The 19,560-nt window shown below is 44.6% G+C and overlaps 1 protein-coding gene across 1 annotated transcript in view; it reads left to right on the plus strand.

The window, feature by feature from the left end:
* Window positions 1-18,967, plus strand: part of LOC110554677 (ATP-binding cassette sub-family G member 3-like) — a 37,721-nt gene extending 18,754 nt beyond the window's left edge. Inside the window, 7 exon segments of the mRNA XM_060378861.1 lie at window positions 3,012-3,094; window positions 9,035-9,124; window positions 10,535-10,659; window positions 12,513-12,667; window positions 14,898-14,987; window positions 16,584-16,669; window positions 18,440-18,967. Coding sequence (XP_060234844.1) covers window positions 3,012-3,094; window positions 9,035-9,124; window positions 10,535-10,659; window positions 12,513-12,667; window positions 14,898-14,987; window positions 16,584-16,669; window positions 18,440-18,626 — 816 coding nt within the window. The 3' untranslated portion in view covers window positions 18,627-18,967.
* The last annotated feature ends 593 nt before the right edge of the window (window positions 18,968-19,560 follow it).

The following is a 19,560-nucleotide window of genomic DNA, read 5'->3' on the forward strand; positions in this document are numbered from 1 at the left end:
AGTTACACCATCAAGTAACCTCACTCTGTTGCTGAGAGGAATACTCTTTCAATGCCATTTTGTCCCCAAACCAAAGCTGGGCAGCCTCCTTGTGAGCTGTCTGCACAGTGTAGATGGGGATCTGAGGGCTGGAGGAGCTGGGTGAAGCTTCTTGAGCGCAGGCCCCATGGGCTGAGGTTGAAGGGCAGTGGTGACAGAGCTGATGGGTGACTGGGCACTGTGGAGTCAGCTGTGTAGATTCCTTGGTGGCAGCACTAGCTCTCTGTACTGCACAGGCTCAGACTTCCCCAAGGCTGCACGGGTGGGGACAAGCTCACCCCTTCTGAGCACACAATCTACTGTTAGGAGCTGTGTTGTGAGGGGTTTTAATGTCATTATTTGTTTGCATGTGAGGATCAGTACTGGGGCCTCGTGTTTGCTGTGCAGGGCTCTGCACTGACTTTGCCCCTGGCCTGGGCTGTTTGTAACACTGAGAGTAAAGAAAGCGTGAGATCTTGTGAAGCATGTGAAGTAGGAAACTGGGCGTGTTCACTGGCACCAGAGCTGAGGTCTCATGGAGTTGAGGTGAACACTTTTTGGCACTTAAGTTTGCTCCCTGCTATGCCCAGTTTGTGACACCCCCAAAGACCACCAGGATTCAACTCCTCTACAAATACATGAGGATCTTTTATTACAAGCTCAAGCCCAGGTTGAAGCATCAAAAATCCTTCTCATTTTCTTCTCTCTCTCTCTCTCTCTGTCTTTTTTTAAATAAGTCTTTCCCTGGGTTTTTACCATTCTTACATGATATACTGTAAAAGCTTCATTTTTCTCAATTGGCTCAAACAGTATGGCCAACTGGTAAAATTTAGTAAAATTAATAAAATAAATAAAATAAATACCAAAGTCTTTTGTCCTCCCCCAAATGGTTGAGAAACTGTTCCAAGTTCCCTGTTAGACTGCCCAAAGTCATTATTTTCAAATGCCTCATAAACTTTAAAATGTTTCAAAGCATTAAACATTCTTCAAAACCTGTTTTTGCAACATTAAAACAAACACATTTTAGAAGAAACTATTTTTTCAATAAAGTACCTTTTTTTAGGAGTGAAGTCAGAAAGCATAACCATAATTTTAAAAGTAAAAACCACATTTCATCAGTGTGTCACAATTCAGTGCCTCTAAAGTCAGTACCAAGCATATTGTTTTGATGTCATGAATGTTGGCTGCCAGCAAGAAAAGTTCTTGTATACAAACACATGGAGGTGCTGCTTTAATATCTTATATAACTAGAGTTTCAAACTTTATTTTTATAAACCTGGTTTTTAAGATAGGACAGGAATTATGCAAAATATTAACACACTCACTAACCAATAATCTAACCAAGACAGACAAAACATAGGAACTTATATATTCAAAACAGACAAAACTACAAAACTTAGTTGTACTTCTTTTAGCTGTCATTTCAAGGAAGGAACATCTTGCTACCTGTTGAATCTAATTCTTATGACCATAGAGGCTTGCAGCTTTCTTACCTGAGAAGCTGCTGTTGCCCCTTTAAGAGCTGCTTGCCTACAGAGAAGCCTCTCCCTGGGTGGGCTGCATTCCCAAGCAACCTGACTCCCTTCCCCACCAGAGACTGGAGGAGTGGCAGAGACCAAGGCATTGACAGAGACCTGCCAGACCAGGTTCCCCAAAATGGGCAAGAGTTAAGTCTAGGGAGTTAGAAGCACTCTGTCTAATAACTTTTATCACAGTCCCACAGTCTGACAAAGACACACAGACACAAGGAACAAAATAGAAAGGCAGAAGTGAACAAAGTAGCTGTTCCTCAACTGTAAACAGAAATAGATCCAAAAGCTTGGACTCTCAGATTCCTGCCAGTGAATCTGAAAGACACCCAGAGAGCAGAGTAACTGACAGTGGGATTCCTGGTCCACCCCAGGGCCAGGTATGTCTTCCTTGAATCTCCCACGACAGTGCATCTGCTCCTAGCCACATCTTGCCCCTTGTACAGACACCTCCAGGCTTTTCAGGACTGAGAGAAAACACAAACACAGACACTGCACAGAGACACTTAGACACTTTCTGCCTGTCTAGGACCCTCCTTGAGTCCTAGGGTCCTAGAGTCTTGGGGATCCCAGACCAGCCCCCAGATATTATGCCCAGTTCGTGACACCCACAAAGACCATCAGGAATTGACTGCATGGCAAAAACATGAGGATCTTTTATTACAAGCTCAAGCCCAGGTAGCAGCATTCTCCCTAGTTGAAGAGGAGGACTAGGGCCCAGCAGTCTAGGGGAACAAAGTTTTTAAAGGGAAAAAACACAAGTGGGGATGTCTAACCTTTGGCATTACAGGATGGGTAAGAGAGTCTTTAGGGACGTTGACCTTTAAAATAATAGATCTGTTTTAGGCACCAAGGCTGCAGTGGTCAAGCCATCTGGGGAATATCTGATCATGAGCAGTGCCTGGAGTGTCCTGTTACATGCTGATTAGGCAGGACTATCTGGGTGGGGGACTGCTGGCCATCTGGTCTGGTTGCCAAGGAGAGATATCTTTCAAGGCCCTAAGGCTGGGCAGGCGGGTCTGTCTTAACTTGTCCACTTCTTCATCTAAACTTGTACCCAGGACCACAGTCATGTTGCCCCAGGAATTAATTTTCAAATTTGAACCTCCCATCCCCAACCTTGAAGGTGCCTGCATTCTCTCCCACCCTGTGTCATCCTTGTTTTCATATCTGAAATGGGCCCTACACTGGCCGGTCCTGCTGGGGCACTGAGAGAAATCTTAGCTTCTCCAGGGTCTGTGCTGTTAGAGCCGCAGACTGCAGGACCTTAACTCTCAGTTTAAATACAAGAGGTCTGTTAACATGTGTGTTTTCTGTTCTCCCAGGGACTCTTACCTAAACTTAGTATTTATGTAAGTGTGGAGCTCTCATTGGGAAACCATCTATCTTAAAATTATGACAATATGTTGAGTACCTTTCAGTGTTAACAAAGATTTTTTGTTTCCCCTGTTTCCTTTTTGATAGGTCCTCATCACTGTCTTCCTGGCAGCAGCTATAGGAATCACTTTCTGGATGTTAAAAAATGTTTGTGTTGAAGTTGAGACTAGGTAAGCAAGCCCAGATCCTGATTTCAAGAAAATGGTGTCATTTTGCTCAAACTTTTATAAATCCTTAAGACCTGGAATTTGTGGCAAGCACAGTAAGCACTTATTCTGTGGTAGACTGTGCTGTACACTGAAAGCACACTCAAGGGATCATTTTTCATATGTGTGTGCATGGATAGTATGAAACTGTACACACATTTCACATTTCTTTAATTCTTTTTATTTTCTTTCAAATATTATGTCTCTACTGTATTTCTTGTTTGTTTGTTTTTTTTTTCATTCCCCCCCTCAGATATGCCCCAACCACCTCTCCTAAGAAAAGAGCAGGCCTTCTGGTGACATCATAACATAAGCATGACATAACAAGCTACAGTAAGACTAGGCACAGACCCTCATGTGGAGCCTGGATGAGGCAACCAGGCAAAAGGAAACTGGTTTTATCCAGTTTTAGTGTATGGAGTAGGTTTATTTCATGCAGATTGATTATCACTATAACTTTAGGGCAAGTTTTCATCTCCCCAAATGGAGTCCCACAGCTCTGAAAGAACACTCCCCATACTAATCACTCCCACTTCCTGGCAGCAGCCATTCTGCTTTCTCTCTTCGAGTGTGACTAACACGGGACCCCTGAACTGACATCATAAATTGGAGTCTTATTGTTGTTTTGATGGGTTCTTGATTGTTTTGGCTGGCTTGTTTACATAAGCGTAATGTCCTCAGGGCTCAGCATAGTGTGGCAGGTGTGGGGCTCTTCCTTTGTCTGTGGCTGGAAATGTGGGTTCCTTCCTTTGTCTGTGGCTGGAAATGTGGGTTGCTCTCACCTTTGGCTCATATGACTGATGCTGCTGAGTGGGCAAGCCAGTCTGTTTGAATCCAGATTTTTACTCCTTAAGATAGAGAGCTTGTTTGCCAAGTCATGGTGTTACTTGAGGAAAGGCTTTTGTGTCTCTACCTCCTCTGTACTATTTTATATTCTCACACCAGCAGACACAGGCTCCTGATTGTCTACATCTTCTCCTGAACTTATGTTCTCTCTTGTTTTAAGTGAGAGATCTAAGAAAATAAGTATCAGTCCATTGGATGCTGTATCAATTTTCTGGAGAACCCATTTTCTCATTTTAAATGGTCATGATTTTGTAAGGGTATGTGTGTGGGCGTTGTATATGTGTGCATGTAAGTGTGTATGTGTGAATGTGTTTGTCTATGTGTATGTAGTATCATGTGTACTTTGTACATGTTTGTGTGGGGTACATTAATGTTTATGTGGGTGTATGTACATTGAATGTGGGTCAATATACATGTGTCTGCACTGGAGGCCAGAAGTTGATGCCAGGTTTCCTCGATGACTCTGCATGTTGTTTTTCGAGGCAGGGTCTCTCCCTGAACCTAGAGCTCACTAGCTGGCTTTGCTGGCTGACCAGTGAGTTCCAAGTGTCCCTGTCTGTATCCATCAGCACTGAGTTTCTGATTTGAAGTGTGCCAGCCTCTCACATGGAATTTAGGCTCTGAACTCAGGTCCTCATGGCTGCATGGCAAACACCTTGCTGAATGGGCCACCAGCCCAACCCCACAGGTCTGACTTAATGTGTGGGAAATCTGATGAGCAGAAGCATAAACACCAGCTGCTGTGTGAGTTCTCGTCTGTGTAGATCTGACCTTGTTTCAGTAAGTCTACAGTGAGTGGATTCTTGCAGCTGTTTCCTGCTGCCCTCTTGTCACCTCCCGAAGTCCACGGCCTGAACACTTTCCAAACCTGCCAGTGCCTGGTCTGTGCCCTGTGGACATGGCACATCTTAAGCCAGCACAGAGGAGAGCACAGGGGCACAGTGTAGTCACTGTCACAGGGAGCACTCAGAAGTAAACTCCGGAAGGCCTGAGGTGGAAATGTTCTTGGGAAATGCAGAAGAAGGACTAGCTTTATTAGTGGTGTCTTCATATGCTTTCAGAATTTGTGAAATGCTCTCAAGTGTTTTTTACTTCCTCTGCTACCAGTGATTTAGAAGAAGTTGGACTGTGTGAAAATGGCCTTTTTGTGTGTTTTATTTCATGCTTCCTGACTAGCCACTGATTCTTTTGGTTAGTGTGCTTGTCAGTTTTTTGTTTGTTTGTTTTTTGTTGTGTGGGAAAATGAACCCCAATTAAGAAAATGCATCTATCAGATTGGCTCATAGACAAGACTGGGCATATTCTTGGTTGATGAGTGATGTAGGAAAGACCAGCCCACACTGGGCAGTCCCAGCCTGTGGCAGTTGAGTTGTACAAGAAAGCAGGCTGAGCAATCCATGAGATGCAAGCCAGTAAGAAGTTCTCCTCTGTGGCCTCAGATCCCATTCTGGCCTCCAATTCCAGCCTTAAGTCTGCTCTGGTTTCCCTCAGGGATGGACTGTTTCCTGGGGAATGAAGCCAAATGAACCCCGCGCTCTCCAAGTTGCTTGGTTTATTGTGTTCATCACAGCAGCATAACTTAAGCAGGACTTAAACACTTCCTCATCATCGTCTATTAGACCCTGGAATTTGTCCTGTGCCTACTCACATATACCCTGAAAGAATTTTCCCAAATGCATCTGCAGCTTGATGTTCACTGGAGCATTGTACACAGTGACTAAGGGATGGAGCTTAAGTGTGTATGACAGATAACTGGTGAAGAAAATGGAAACTGGAATGCTGCTTATCTTTAAAATGGGGGTATATTGCAATATGTGTAGAACTGAAGATTGGGGACAGAACTGAAGTTTTGAGGAACACCATGCAAAGTAAAATAATTCCAGCAGAGAAAGATAAACACAGGTTTCACTAGTGTGTGTGATCCGACCTTTGGTCAGCATGTCTTACACTGTTGATTGCCAGAGGCAGTGTGGGGTGAGGAGATACGTCTGTGCTGAGAGTATAAAATCTGCTAAACCGGAGAAGTACAATTCTTTTCTATTGAAATGTACAGAACTGTTGTAAATAACTATTAATATTTACCATTAATTATCTTCTGGTAAAGCTGCTATTAGTCCTAAACAGCTGTTTAACCAAATCACCACACAGAGACTGGGTTTATTTAGTTAACCTAGAACACAATGCTGGGCAATAGTTACTCCATCCTAAACCTCCAAGCCCTCATAGTTTCCTAAGATTTAGATTGACCCATTATCCTTGCTTTTTGTGAAATCTTAGGTCCAGTCCATCTCCACGTAGTTACAGAGGGTGATCTCTCTCCCTCTGTTCTCTAAGCTATCCTCTCCCCCCTTTTCCTCCCACTCATTTCCTGCCCTCTAGGTCCTCCCCTCTTTCCTGTCCTCTGGCTCCTCCCAGTTCAACATTGTGTCTAGTTGCTTTATTTTGGCCTGTTTACACAAAGTTGAGACAGGATGCTTAGAATAATTATCACAACACAATATTGGGATTGAAACCAGAGAGTTGGTGGGGTGCAGCGTGGGGGGGGGAGAGAAATCAGCATTTGAATGAACAAGGGTAAGGTGTATACATTTCAAAAGAACATTATACCAACATCAATCCAGCAAATATACTACACATTTCAAAGAATATATCTCAAATGAGGTACCATAAAAAGATGTGTATTTGTGGAGATGGAGATCACCTAATTCAGTTTGTTATAATTATTTCAGAAAGTTGTTCATGAATTATATTTCTTTTATACCTTAAATATATAACTGTAATTTGTTAATGTGTAACTATAATATTTAAAAATCAGATCAGTAAGTGGATGTGACAGATACAGTTAACTGTAGCCAGGGCCACGAGGTTCCCTTCCTAAATTCTTGGTTTTGTTGACAAAAACATAGAAAAGTGAACACAGCTGGGAACTTGAAGACAGTTTATTGGAGACAGAGAGAGGGAGAATGCTAAGCACCTCAGATCATGTGTGTGTGGGAATGGAGGAGTGGAGAGAGAGAGAGAATTGTGCATTTAGGAGTGTAGAGGGAAAAGGGGTGAGCCTTGCAAAGCAAGACTGGCTCCTCAGGAGAGGAGGCAGAACCAGGACCTCTGCTCCATGTTTGGTCACAGGGTGCCCGAGTCTTCTGCTCTCATTTGGTCCTTTGAGGGAGAACCACAGTTGTTACATGACAGGCCTGGAGCTTGTCCTGCAGCCCAGGCTGACCTGAGTCTGCAACAGTCCTTCTGCTTCTGCCTCACAGGTTGGGTGAGTCCTGGAGGCCATGCTTGCTGCTCTTCCCAGAGCATTAATTGCGTTCTCAGGTTCCCCCCCCAACACTTTGCTTTAAAATGGCCTTTGGTAGGTTGAAAGAAACTGGAAATTTTCTTTATGTAGGAGGAGACTTGTCTCTCATCTGATCTGTATAGCTGTCCACCACTGCCTACCCGTACAAAGAGAGTCTCTGAGTCCTGACTCATTTGCTATTTGCTATGTCTCAGGCTGTTAGGACCCTAATCACTCCATTTGTGTTGGAGGAACCTGACATGTGTGTCCAGGAAACATACAGCCTCAGGAGGCCTTTTATCCCCCTTCTTTGTTCTTACTACCCTTATAACATGAACACAAATTATTTCTTCACAAATAAGCATGTCTGGATTTATTTTGAGCTCATTGAAGCCACACAGGAAGATGGTTGCCCTGTTTCAGGAATGATCATTAAAGCTTTAAAGATGACTCTCTGTGTATCCATAGTAAGCTGCTGAGCTGGATTCCCACCAGTGTTTCATGATTGTTTATCCTTGCTCATCTATAAAAGCGAAATGGCTAACTGAATGTGAAAACTCCTTGGAGCTATATTTAGCTCTCCTCTTCTCTGTATTAGGAATGATACTGACTGATTTTGTTAGTTAATTGAAGTGACAGGTTGGGCTGCCATGACTGCATACCACAGCTTAGTGGATTTAAAAATAACTGTGTCTACACTGTGCAACACGAGGTTCTGAGGTGAGGATTCTCTGCAGGGCTCTTCCCCTTCTCTCCAGGACTCTGTACCTTTTCTCTGAGGTGAGAATTCTCTCCTGGGCTCTTCCTGTCTGGCTCCTTCCCTCAGAGCCCTGTCATGGCAGAGACTCTGTTGCTGTCTCTCCCCTGTGAGGACACAGATGACACTTGACACTATGGGACTCCACTTTCATGATTTCATCTGAAACTAGTTAACTCCTAAAAGACACACTCAAGGGTGGTAACATTAGGGCTCATTGTCATGTTGCTGGGGTTTAGAGGACCCACTTTGGTCACTAGAAACTGCTTTGAAGACAGAGTAGGCAAATGACCCACAGGACTCACAGCTTCTGACAACCTCTGCCCTCTCCCCACCCCATTTTTTAAAAAAAGCAGAATATCTCTATAGTTTTCTTTTCTTTCTTTTTAAAACTACTTATTTAAATTTTTATGTGTATGTATGTATGTATGTCTATGCACCACATGTGTGCCCTGTTGCCTGTGATCATATGAGGACATGGAAATCCATCCCAAACAGGGCAGGGGCTTGCAGGCAGGAGCTGCTGCAGAGGCCATGGAAGGTGTTGCTTTATGGCTTGCTCAGCCTGCTTCAGTACAGAACCCAGGACCACAGCCCAGGGATGGCATCACCCACCATGGGAGAGGCCCTCCCCCACCAATCATTAATTAAGAAAATGCCCTGCAGGTGTGCCCACAGCTGCATCTTTTGGAATCATTTACCAGTTGAGGTTCTCTGCTCTCAGATAATTCTGTCTTCTGTCAGGTGACATAAAACTCGCTAGCACAGGATCCCCAGAACTCCAGTGATACATGGTTGTGACCCACAGCCTGGATGTCGGCAACCAAACCTGGGGCCTTTGCTAGAGCAGTGAGCAGTCTTTCCTGGGGAGTCATCTCTCCAGTCCTGCTTTTATTTTATTTTACTTTTAACAAAAATCTGTGTGATGTCATTTATTCTGCCGAACAAACTCGGTTGGGAAGAAACTGTGTTTATGTTGAATTTGCTGTTTGCTTTTGCCTCCATTGTCTCCTGGCAGAGTCATCCTGCTTTTCCTGCTCACAGGCTTCCAGTGCATCACCAGCATGTCTGCAGGGGAGATCTTTGTGTTTGACAGGGATCGCTTTCTGTGAGTAGCCCCTGACCCTCAGGCCTCAGCCCTTCCTCATCAAGTTGATCACACTTGGAGTTGGGCCTAGAGTGTGACGTCAGGAATTACCAGTATTTTTTTTCCTTTTGTCCTTGTTCATTTCAAAAGTAGACGTAGACAAGTTATGAAATGTGGTGTTCACCATGTGTTTTGAAGGCTGGAAAGAGATTACTAATGTTAATTGGAAAAATGGATGGGAAATCATGAGCAGAAGTATCTCCAGCTCGGTAAAAGTTTCAGATCTGGGTTGCTGTCCTCAGACATCAGCATTGCAGACAAAGCAGCAGTAGGGGTCGAAAATCACAGCTCACTCCTGAACCCACCAAAATATGTCAGGGGTTTGATGTAGACTATGTGTCCTGGGTTTAGCAGCAAATAGGAGTTTGGGAGGCAAAGCTGCCCAGAGGCAGGAGAGGAGCCTTCTAGGATGAAGGGCTGGACAGAGCCAGGTGCGGCTGTGCAGAGCAAGGGGGCAGCTGTGCAGCAGAGGGCTGTTTAATGCCTTGGTGTTCAAACATGGGACACCCTCTCCTGCTGGCCTGTGCTTAGGAATTACTGCTTCAAAGACTGGAGAGGAGCTGAGGGTGCAGCTCAGTTGGCAGAGTGCTTGAAGCCCTGGGGTAGATTCACAGTACCACATAAGCCTCAGTATGGCTGGTTTTCCCTGGCTCCCAGGTCTCCCAGGGGGGCAGGGACAGAAGGATGGACATTCTTGCCTACATGTGGAGTTTGAGGCCAGCCTGCACTAGCAGTCCTTTCTGAGAGAGAGAGAGAGAGAGAGAGAGAGAGAGAGAGAGAGAGAGAATAAAGACACCAAGAAAGCTGCTGGGAGGGGCAGGCCCAGGTGATGTAGCTGATAAGGGGTCCTGTGTAGAGTGAGATTATTGGAGGAAGAAGTCTCTCCAGTGAGAGATGCAGAAGAGAAGGATGTGGTGGCCTAGTGTTGCATGGTGACCTCAGAGTGGCAGTGTCACCTTCTCTGTAGGATGGGGTCAGATAGGAGTCCCCATGAGCACCTTCTGAGTTGGGGTGCTGAGCTCTGCTCCTCAGGAAGCAGAGTCCGAGGAGAGTGGGGACAGTGGACTATTTCACTGCAGGAGCTGCTCTGTGCCAGAGTGGACAATGGGAGAGTTCACTGATGGGGAGTCATAGTGAGATGTCCTGAGGGTGGTGGCCTGGGGATGCTGGTCTCTAAGTCAGGGTATGTGGGAGACCACTGGGAGCACAGGGAACTCTGCCCTCTAAGATGTGGGCTTACAGGAGTCAGCCAGGAGCACAGGGGACGCTGTCCTGTCAGCTCCTATGGTAGCAGAGGTCAGTGTAGCCAGCATCTCACCTGTGCCTTCTGCACTAATCTAGGATGTGTGACGGGTCCTGTTGTTTCCACAGACACGAGCACACCAGTGGGTACTATGGAGTGCTGCCTTACTTCCTTGGGAAGCTGCTGGCAGAGCTGGGACCCAGGCGGTTACTGCCAACTCTTCTCTTTACTCCCATAACATTCGGCATAGCAGGTAAGGAACAAACCGGAGAGCAGGTCTTGTGTCTGTTAGGAGTGCGTTGTGGTTTGTACAACTGTGGCAAGCCTTCAAGTAGAAAAGCGTGTCTCCACCCTGTGCTGGCCAAAGCAGGTGTTCAGCATGAGGAGAGGCTCTAAGACTTGTTCTAAAGGAACACCAAAGGTTGTTAATGAGACTGTGGTTTCACTAAGTTACTCTGTGTGTTATAATGAGCGTAGGAATAACTCACACATTTCAGACAGTGCCAAGAGAGCAAAATCATTTACTAAATAGCTATCCATGTGTATTGTAAAGCTTTTTCTTTTATTTGCGTGTTTGCCTGAGTGTGTGCCTGTGTTCATACACCCATGCACTAAATGAATGGAGGCCAGAAGAGGATGTGGCGTGTGGAAGGGGAGTTACAGGGGAAGGAGCCATCATGTACAGCTGCTGGGAACTGAATCCTGGGCTACTCTTAAACGCTGAGCCACGTCTCAGCTGTGTGCTTCCTCCTGGTTCATGCATAAGTGTGTCTACATGGAAATAAAGTACACAAAGTGGATAATATCTCACCAATATGTGTGTGTGTGTAAAACTCCTAATGTATGCATTGTCCTCTGCTGCCATCTTACAAAGAGAGAGGACACTGAATAATGATTCTTTGAAATTATATAATGTAAACCATGGCTTAAACTACACGCACAGATTCATTTGGGCACTACAATTTGGCTTCATCCTAGACTCTAGAATTTCCATACTGTTCACACCCACATGTACACACATGCATACACACAGGCACATCTATGAAAAACAAGAGCTCATAATGCTTAGACTTAGTTTTAGAAGAGGTTTATGTCCTGGCACGGCTTATGTGTAAATGTACTTGTCCTGCAAGGGGATACCCTGAGTGTGAGCAGCAGAATCCACAGTGGAAGAGACAATCACTCCAGAAAGCTGCCCTTCAACCCCATGTGTGCATCATGACACAAGCATGTCATGACACACGCACTCCTGTACACACTCATGCATTATATACACAATAACAACGTTAATGACATTTTTGAGCAACTCGAAACTCAACTCCCCAGTCTGTACCCTGATTGCTTGTGACTGTTACAGAAACACAGGACTATGTGTGACTTGGAGGTTCTGCTCCACACAGGCTACACATCAGCCCAGGAGGCCTGCTGCCCTCATGCACAGCAGTTCTGTGGTGATTTTCTGGAGATTCCGGGGTGGAGGTGCCTCTGTCCTGTGGTTGTTTAACTCACTGTTATGAGCTCCCCGCACATCAGGAAGGGAATTCGGGGCAGGAGCCTGGAGGCAGGAAGGGGCACAGGTCTTGGAGGTTGCTGCCTGCCCTCTGGCTGCCATGGCTCTCTTGGCCTGCTTTCTCACTTAACCCAGGGCCACCTGCCCAGAGTGGGCGCTCCCACACCCACCTGAGACCTCACAGTCTGGCAGAAGCATTCTCCTGATGAGGTTCCCTCTTTCCGTGTGACCCAAGCTTGTGCTAAAGTGACCAAAATGGCTCAGTCCTCACCCCACTTTTATGACTAGTGAAATTAGAGTAATCGCAGGGGAATGTGCACATGAACGTTTTGAACTGGTGATTCCCCTGTGGGAGAAGGCAGTAGGATTTTGGCCAGTTGTGTGCCTGCAGTTCTCCGTGTCAGGATGCCATCAATCATGTATGAAGAAGAACAGGTATTATGCAGTCACATGGAAGGAAATAATGACACTGGAGATGCAGAGTAGTCCAGTAACTGAAGCTGTCATGAGTCCCTCTGATGATGAAAGCATTGTCTGAAAACTGTATAATTCCATTGACCTGGCTGCTGGGCTGACACACTTCTTTTCTCTCTAAGGAGTAATAGCAAGTGTGGAGGGCTTCTTCACCATGATGCTCACCATGATGCTGCTGACTTATTCTGCCAGCTCCCTGCCACTGTTTGTACGCGCAGGGGAGAATGCCGAGGCTGTGCCAACACCGCTGGTCAACATCTACTTTGTGTTCATGCTGGTGAGTGGGATCTTCTGAGAGAAAAGATTTCCTCTTGTTCCTTCTCACATTGCATTACATAACGGGCTTGACAAATCAGTGCTTGGGCAATGAGGCCTTATGCTGCAGCTTATTATGGTCTGCAGTGGAAATGGATTCACCTTTGCCCCTCCTCTGTGGCTGCTCCTCTCACGTACTTCTATGATATAGTTAACATGCACGCTCAGGAAACATTTCATGGGATCCTATTGCAAAACCATAATGAACTGGAATTTCAGGAAACTGCTGTGATTGGCTGATTCCCTCACAGAAGGAACAGATGGCTGCCTTCCTTTCTTGCTGGTGTAGGAGCCTTGCCTGCCATTTTAACCATTGCAGAGAAGGCTTGGTTTATTCACTAGCCATGCATGGGAGAGTGAAGGTCCTGAGAAATGTACATCTTCCCTATGAGGAGTCTGTCTCAGGTTCGCCCCTGTGCTGAAAAGCGTTAGGAATAGTCCACACAACTAAGTCAGCACAACTAAGTCAGCCCCCTGTGTGGGCCTGCTTCTGCTATCTCTGTAAAACTGGTTGCCTAGTCTTAGTCTTCCATGCCCACAAATTACACACTTAATGTGTATCAGTCAACAGACAAGAGGAACTAGAGTCCACATTTGCCACCAAGGATATCAGGTAAGTAGAGTCATTTGTGTGCTGATATTTTTATCATTTCTGCTGTGGTTGGATTTGAGGTCATCCTTCTGTGCTTTGCCCGTGTCAGGATATCTAGGACTTGCTCTGCTAGGACAGCTGGGCTCTGCTGGCACTGTAGTGCCCTGGCCCTTGTTGAATGTGTTCTGACTCTGTCCTTTAGCCATCTGGCTGGCATTGGTGTTTGCTGGTAGCTGGGGAACCTGAATGACCCATAGGAATTGGGTCTGAAGCCAGATGCTGTATATGGTGGGGGAATATTCGCTCTGGTCAAGTCTGAATGCACGTCCCCACAGCCATTGCTTTGATGATCTAGGATACTGATGACCAAATAGGGCAAGTTATATGTGAATATCATAGCTGTCTCTTGTTTTGTCCCCACCAGCTTTTTTGCCCCCTCTGTTGGGATGCTGAGGTTTGGGGGCTCTTAATTGGGGTGTTGGTCACATTGTCTGCTCTTCCACATTGTGCAGTTTATGAGTGCTCAGCTTCGAGTTGTCTTAAGTTGTATTTTAATTGAATTCCAAATTACTCCTGAAGTCATGAATAGAGACTGAAAATTCTTGTAAATAGAAAGTCCTATTTATCTTTGGGAAAAGAAGTGGGTTTATGAGGTTTGGTGCTTGTTGTAGTTAGGATTTCTATTGCAGCGATGAATCATTATCGCCAAAAAATTTAGGGAGGAAAGAGTTTGTTCAGCTGATACTTCATCTCTATTCACCACCAAAGGATGTTGGGACAGGAACTCGAGCAGGACAGGAACCTGGAGGCAGGAGCAGATGCAGAGGCCATGGAGGTGCTGCTTATTGGCTTGCTCTCCATGGCTGCTGAGCCTGCTTTCTTATAGAACCCAGGATCACCAGCCAGGGATGGCACCACCCACACTGAGCTGGGCCCTCTCCCATCATCACTAATAAAGAAACACCCCCCAGGCTTGACTTCAGTTGATCTCATAGAGGCATTTTCTTAATGGAGGGTCACTCCTTTCCAGTGAATTTAGCATGTGTCAAGTTGACATAAAAGAGGCAGGAGTGCCTTCTTCCCATATGTGTTCCTTGATGTAGATGGCAGCACTTTTATTAGAATCGTCACTATGCTTGGCCTGTCATATTGTCAAAGGTTTAACTAACCACATATTGAAAATATATGAAACAAATATGCTCTAGTCTGAACATCTCCATCCCCTGAACTATGCACTATAAACTGTAGAGCTACACAAATTAGATATGATGATGAGGATTTCACGTATGTGGTACGGATATATTTAAAGTATAGAGGATTTTGCATATGTTATATTCCACTTTAAATATAATGTAAGCATCCAAAGGGTTTGGCTTCTGCAGAGTTGAGGAGCAGTTTCTACTGTTTAAACACATGGAGAGACCTGGCTTTACCAAGAGTGAAGGCTTCTGTCTGGAGTTAGTCGAAAGAATGTTTTAAAAAAAAATGTCTGATCTGAACAGAACTGGTCAGAAGAATGTAGGAGTCTTGAAGACAGAGACTCTTTTGTAGAAGTCTCAGTCACCGGGCTAGTTCTGACTCACGGCTCTGCTCTCTGTAGGTTTCCTCAGGTCTGTCCCTATATTTTGGAAGCTTACTGCCTGCACTCCCAAGGATTCAGTACTTTAACATCCCTCACTATGGATTCCAGGTAAACTGTCCTCTCTGGCACTGTACTGCATCCTCCAACCACAGTAAAGGAAACGAATCTCAACCATGCTCTTTCCACAGATATAGGCTCTAAGCAACTCTGACCCAGGAAAATCCAAGAGAGGAGGACATTTCTATAAGAGTTAGTTAGCCCTAGGTCAGTAAGTCATCTAGGTAATTTGAGGAAATGAAAGCTGAGAGAAATCTCAGAGTAGAGAAAAAAATGGATGATATGATGAAAAACACACATGGAAAAGGAACTTTTATTCTCCTGTTTCAGTTGTTGTCTTGAGACTTAAGGCCTCTGTCTGCTAACCTAGGCCTAGTCCCGGAAGCTTCTGGTATCTGTACAATCAAACTTAGGCCTAAGACATTTTCAGCCTCTGAGACTTACTGCCTAATAAGGTCACCCTCTCTTGTTCTTACTGTACTCTGGGCTGGCTGGTTCAACTCAGCTGTTCTGGCTCCAACTCCTCTCCCAGATGACTTACTCAATCTTGCTTCTCTCTCTGCCCTTGAGTTGCTCTGCTTGGCCTCACACTAACTCAAGCAATCTTGCCTAATCTCCTGACTCCTTTTCATTCTCTGGCTCATTTGCTCTTCACCTGAGTTTTCTCTCTACAATGTCTTTTACTGACCCTGTAAAACTGCCTTCACTCTCTCTCATTCTCTGTGTTGCTCACCTAAGTAGCATCTCTTTTTGTTCTTGTGAGAGTTGGGCATATCCTGTTCTCTCAAATCTTTCTCTGATTGGTTACTTTCTCTGCCACTCAATGAAACAACATATCCAAACATGGGTACTTTCTCCTACATACTAACTTTTACTTCATTGTTTGGAATTAAATGCCTGTATGACCACACCAGGCCCTAAGCTTTTTTTATCTTTTTATTTTTTAACCTGAAACTTGCTCTTTACCAGGCTGCCCTTGAACATAAATCTGCTTGCCTCTGTCTGCTGGATTAAAGGTGTGTTTGTATTCCTGCTGGATCACACAGACCTAGAAGGTCTTTGGATGTGCTCTCTTGCCAAAGCAGCCTTGTTCTGAATTAAAATTCCTGTACACCTATCACCGTGTTTTTATCCAAAAAAGGAAAGGAAAAAAGGATCAGAGATTATGATATATAGTTCATATCAGGAAATTAAAAGAAACAAATCATGTGATACCCTTAACTTTATTGACTTTACAAGCCTATCTCTGTAGGAAAGTGTCTTCAAATACTTTCTAACTCCCACAGTCACAATTGCTTTTGATGAAAAGCAAACAATATTGTTACTATAAATCAATAACACTCACTAAATGAATTGTGCTGTTTTAAGGACAGTGTTTACGGGGTTATGGACTTAGAGGTTATGGAAGGAGGAGGTCTGGGGTAAGGTAGTTAGAGAACCCTTCTCTTAGTTGATTGGAAGGACCATCATTTCAATCCTAAACCTCCTGATTGCTTTGCTGGGCAGACTGTAAACCTGGTAGGTCTTGCGTTTAAGAACAATTGCAAATACCAGTAAAGATTGAACTTGAAGTCAGCTGTATTTATTCTTTTGGAAACTTGGAAATATAAAACTATTTGTCTTTCTGTGTTCCTGTTTGTGTTACAGGCTTTGTTGCACAATGAATTCTTGGGACAAGACTTCTGTCTGGAGAACAACACAGAAGAACTCAGCAGATGTCAGAACCAAGTAATGTAAGCTTGGGTTCAGTGCTGCAGTGGGGACACAGGATGCTAGTACACTCAGAGGGCAGCCTGTGTTTTCAGGGTTGACCCTGTTCTATGCCTGTTCCCCAGAGTGTGTCATGTACACCAAGCACGTGTGAATCTGTTTGGACCCTGATGCTCCACAGTGTAGAAAATATGCAGAAAGTGGTCTTTGGGGCCTCTTGACAAGTGGTCTTGGTGTTTTGGTTGTGGATTTGAGTTCCTTGTTTTAGAACATTTGAGTTGGTCATGGGCTGCTCTGATAGTCTTGCAAGGGCACAGAGTTTCTACATATATAGATTATGGTTCTGTGGGCCAAGCCTAAGAATATCAGGGCAGCAAGGGTGAACTGTGGTGAGCTTTGCCTACCAGCATTCAGGCCTTCTCTCTGCCTCACACACTGGAAGACTTCAAGAAATCAAAGGTGTGTGTGTGTATGTGTGTGTGTGTGTGTGTGTGTGTGTGTGAAATGTCCTATCAGAGGATATGTCCTGCAATTGATAAAATCACATATTTCAGTATGTTGAGATGAAAATATCATTTTTGTCCAATGCCATTAAAATAGAAACACAGATTTTTAAACAAAACTAGAATGTACTGTTTTAAAGTTTCAATACCTTCACTTTCTGTGATCATTGTCATAATTTGATTTTGATATATAAACAAGAGAGGAATAAGCTGATATTGCATCTCATGGATATTCAAAATAATAATGAATAATAGAAATGCAAACTTGTGCTTTGAATTACTGTTGAGATAACCTGTATTGTGGAGATCTTACTTCCCACATTTCCTCCCTCCTGGTGTGGTCTGGCACTTGTCTAATACAAAATCTTGATCAGTTTCTGGTCAGGAGGACATAGATGACTTCATACTCACAGCTTTGTCCTCACAAAAGGAAGAAAAAAAAAAGAAATCTGTTCTTTCATTAGATTTGTGAGCTGCCAAATCCAAAGAGATACAAGGGAATAGAGAGAAACAGGAGTGGAAATGCACAGCCATAATTGTAGCTGTTTGCAGAATTTTCAGCAGCAGCTGCTTTTGTACCCTGTGTCAGGACCATGGCATCCTGCTGTGCTCCAAGTCTCCTTGGGCTCTGTTCTCATCCAGGCTCCAATCTCACCCAGGATCCATTGTCACCAAGGCTGCTGGGGTTGTCCTATAGCTAAGCATCTGAGGTTGTCACTTCAGCCTTAGTGCAGGAGCTGACAGGAACTGACAGACTCCTGTCAGAAACCCTTGATCTCCCCAGTCTAGAATTCTGTGCTATGTTCTTTCGCATGACTGTCTACTGGCTCAGCTGAATTGCACAAAGCTTTGATCTCTTTGGAAGATCTTTATTTGTTGTTAGGAGCTGAGGATTTCTGCTTCAGGCATAGCAAGTACGTGATCTGTGCTTTTGTCCCTGAAGAGAACAGCCTTGTAGATTTAGACATGTATGTGTGACCTTGTAAGTCTACAAGTTGGTTGATGGCGTGACTCTGTAAATGTGGCCAAATTCTTTAAGCCTGCTTCTGTTATACTTAAGTGCATGTGCTAACTACTCCTGTTTGGTTGTTTTTAAATTAACTAAGGTACCGGATTCAAGTTGTTTACATTGATTAGCATAATATATAACAATATTGCAAGCATATAATGGCGTCCATTAAATATAAAGAAGAAATTTTTAATAATGTGTTGAAACTATGAGTTTTTTAAAGGGAAGTATCAGTGAATATAGTAAATAAACTTTGACTTTGCGTGTGTGTTGAATTTCAGATGTTCTGGTGAAGAGTTCTTGACAATTCAGGGCATTGAACTCTCATCGTGGGGCTTCTGGAAGAATCACGTGGCCTTAGCTTCTATAATGAGTATCCTCTTCACATGTGCTTATGTGAGATTACACCACAGGAAACTGGAAGTTCTCAGGTCCTGGGTGAGAAAGTTTCTACAGTTGTTTAAATAGATGTGGTTCTAAACTGTCTTCTGAATGTTTGTAATTATACTCATGGACAACTGCTACAGCCAGCATTACCCAGAGAAGATTCCATCCCCGTGAACAGTGGTGAATGCAGAGACCCATGGCTGCTCACAGGACCATGACTAAGTGATACTTGAGTGCTTAGCCTCAAACAGGACACCTACAGCACCCCCTCCAAAGCTTAGAACATTGGAGAAGTTGTGCAAGAGCCAGAAGATGAGAAGGATTGGAAATGCGATATGGTGGGCATGACACAGCCAGGGCAACCATGGGCTGTCTCCCAACACCACAGCTACCTGCACAAGACTGGGCCCCTCAACAGCAAGGCAAGGATCACAGAGACACAATGGCCCCACCCCCATTCTCAGAACTACCTGCTACTGGGGGATCATGGGAGTGAGGCTGTCACTGATTTCACATGTATCCTCACTTCTGAGCCTGCCAGGCTCTACTGGAATGTCTGAAGCCCTGGATCACACAGACAGCTCTGTTTAAACTCTGGGGGTCACAAGACAAAACCCAAAGATATTTAGGCAGATTTGCAGCACAGGAAAAATTCTCATGTTGTATGCTAGTGACTCAAAGTCCAGCATACTTTCATTGACAGCCAAGTTGAGCGATTTGCCATAGGGTATCAATTTGCTCCTGCACGGGGTCAATCCTCTGATTGAACACCATCAAGCCTCCTTTTAGTTGAGCATTACTTCCTTTTTGTACATCTAAGGCATGAGCTACATTGGCTAAGAGATTATTCAGGGTCTGAGCAGTCCGCACAGTATGAGTCATGGCTAATGCCGCAGTGGTAGCTCCAACAGCCGCCAATGAGATGGCAGTAACAATGGTGGCTGTAGTTCCAAGATCCCTTTTCTGTCTGAAGAGAGTCATAGCGTGAGGGGCATCAACGGGCACAGGCACCCAG

This window comes from Meriones unguiculatus, chromosome 3, assembly GCF_030254825.1.
Source record: "Meriones unguiculatus strain TT.TT164.6M chromosome 3, Bangor_MerUng_6.1, whole genome shotgun sequence".
In the NCBI taxonomy this organism is placed as follows: domain Eukaryota; kingdom Metazoa; phylum Chordata; class Mammalia; order Rodentia; family Muridae; genus Meriones; species Meriones unguiculatus.